This window comes from Hipposideros armiger, unplaced genomic scaffold, assembly GCF_001890085.2.
Source record: "Hipposideros armiger isolate ML-2016 unplaced genomic scaffold, ASM189008v1 scaffold_479, whole genome shotgun sequence".
NCBI lineage: Eukaryota > Metazoa > Chordata > Mammalia > Chiroptera > Hipposideridae > Hipposideros > Hipposideros armiger.
The window spans coordinates 1,304,280-1,305,754 of record NW_017731829.1 but is presented as its reverse complement, the minus strand read 5'-3'; the positions used below and the strand labels follow the sequence as shown (position 1 = coordinate 1,305,754).

The 1,475-nt window shown below is 61.4% G+C and overlaps 1 protein-coding gene across 1 annotated transcript in view; it reads right to left on the bottom strand.

Annotated features, from left to right (window-relative positions):
• Nucleotides 1–856, bottom strand: part of CX3CL1 (C-X3-C motif chemokine ligand 1) — an 11,730-nt gene extending 10,874 nt beyond the window's left edge. Inside the window, exon 1 of the mRNA XM_019666823.1 lies at nucleotides 691–856. Within this exon, the coding sequence (XP_019522368.1) occupies nucleotides 691–760 (70 nt within the window). The 5' untranslated portion in view covers nucleotides 761–856. The remainder of the gene's footprint in view (nucleotides 1–690) is intronic.
• Nucleotides 857–1,475: the final 619 nt, after the last annotated feature.

Below are 1,475 nucleotides of genomic sequence, written 5' to 3'. Positions count from 1 at the left end.
AGCCCACCCTCTCCTGCCCTGCTTGCTGGTGGTGCATCCTCAGGCCAGGTTCTAACCTCTTTGGGCCTCCCTTCATCTTACTCATGGCCACTGGGATGGATACATCATGCCCCACCATGTCCCTGGCTCCAGGAAACAAGTGACTGAAGATGCAAACATGTGTAAGCGATGCTTGAAGGAGGAAGACACAAGCAGAGGGATTCGGTCTAAAGACCAGAGCAAAATTGCCCTTGACCTCCACTGGTCTTGGGCCCTCTACGCCTGGGGTGGCCTTGAAAGCTGGGCAGGAGAAAGTCCCAACTGTGTCCTCCTAGCCCAGGGCTAGGCTGAGACTCAGGTTACATATTAACCCTGGGTAGGGAGGACCAGTCCACCTTGAGTCAGGGCTCCTACCCTGGTGCCCACAAGGAGCCTCCTCTGGCTGCTCCGGAGGAGGAGCAGCCTTCCTGGCCTACCTGCCATCCCTGTGCAGTAGCTGCCTTGCTCACTGGCCCAGGTAGGGGCAGTTTGGGAGCTGAGGGATCTTTCCTGCGGGAGGGGCAGCTCCGCATTCCCCCCACCCAGGCACATGACTCAGGAGTGGGTTCCACAAACCCAGGCAGGGTCTGGGGCCCTGATGTCAGGCCCCAGGGGCAGAAGTGGGGCTGGGGGCTCCCCCACCCTGCTCATACGCACATCCACCGCACTCACCCGCCAGCAGCATGGTCAGATGGCAGAGGACGGCCAAGCGGAGCAGCCAGGAGAGAGGTGGAGGGGCCATGGCTGAGGGCGGGCGGGAGTCCAGGTGGGGATCGAGGGAAGGCCGGGGAAGGCGGCCAGGGCGAGCATCCAAGCTCCGTGCTATCCCCTCGCCTGCTGCCTGAGCTCTGCCCGAGCTCTCGCTTTTTATAATGAAGATCGCTGCCTCTGCCTCCGCCTCCCGGCCCCCCTGCAGGCAGAGTGGGAGGAGAAAGGAAGGGAGCCAGAGTGCAGCCAGCCACTGGATTCCTCAGAATGTTGCCAAGGAACGGAGTCAGAGCTCCGAGTGAGGGCCTGCAGTGGGGGAGGGGAGCCGGGCTGGCCGCTCACCGCAGATCCTCCAACCGGGACCTGCCAAGGAGGCTGACCACGACTGCTAGGATGTCCTCTCCTCCCATAGGCCTCCTGGGAGCTGGCACATGCTCTTGGGTGTGGCCTGGGGCCCTAGCTCCTCAGTGGGCAACAAATACAGGACAGCGGGTCCTAGGAAAAGAGAATGCTGCCTGCCAGCAAACCAGGGGAAATCAGGGCCCTGCCAGTCTGGGTCTGACACGTTCTCTCTGGTCTGAGGGGGTATGTCTCCCACACCACGAAGGATCCCCAGCCTTTGCCTCTTAAAGCCCCACCTCACTGGGGACCCTGTTCATCAGTGCATCCCCCGAGCCCAGCCTACGGCCTGACAAACAGGGGCTTGCTACAGTAAATGTTTGCTGAAAGAACGATCCAGCCCAACTTCA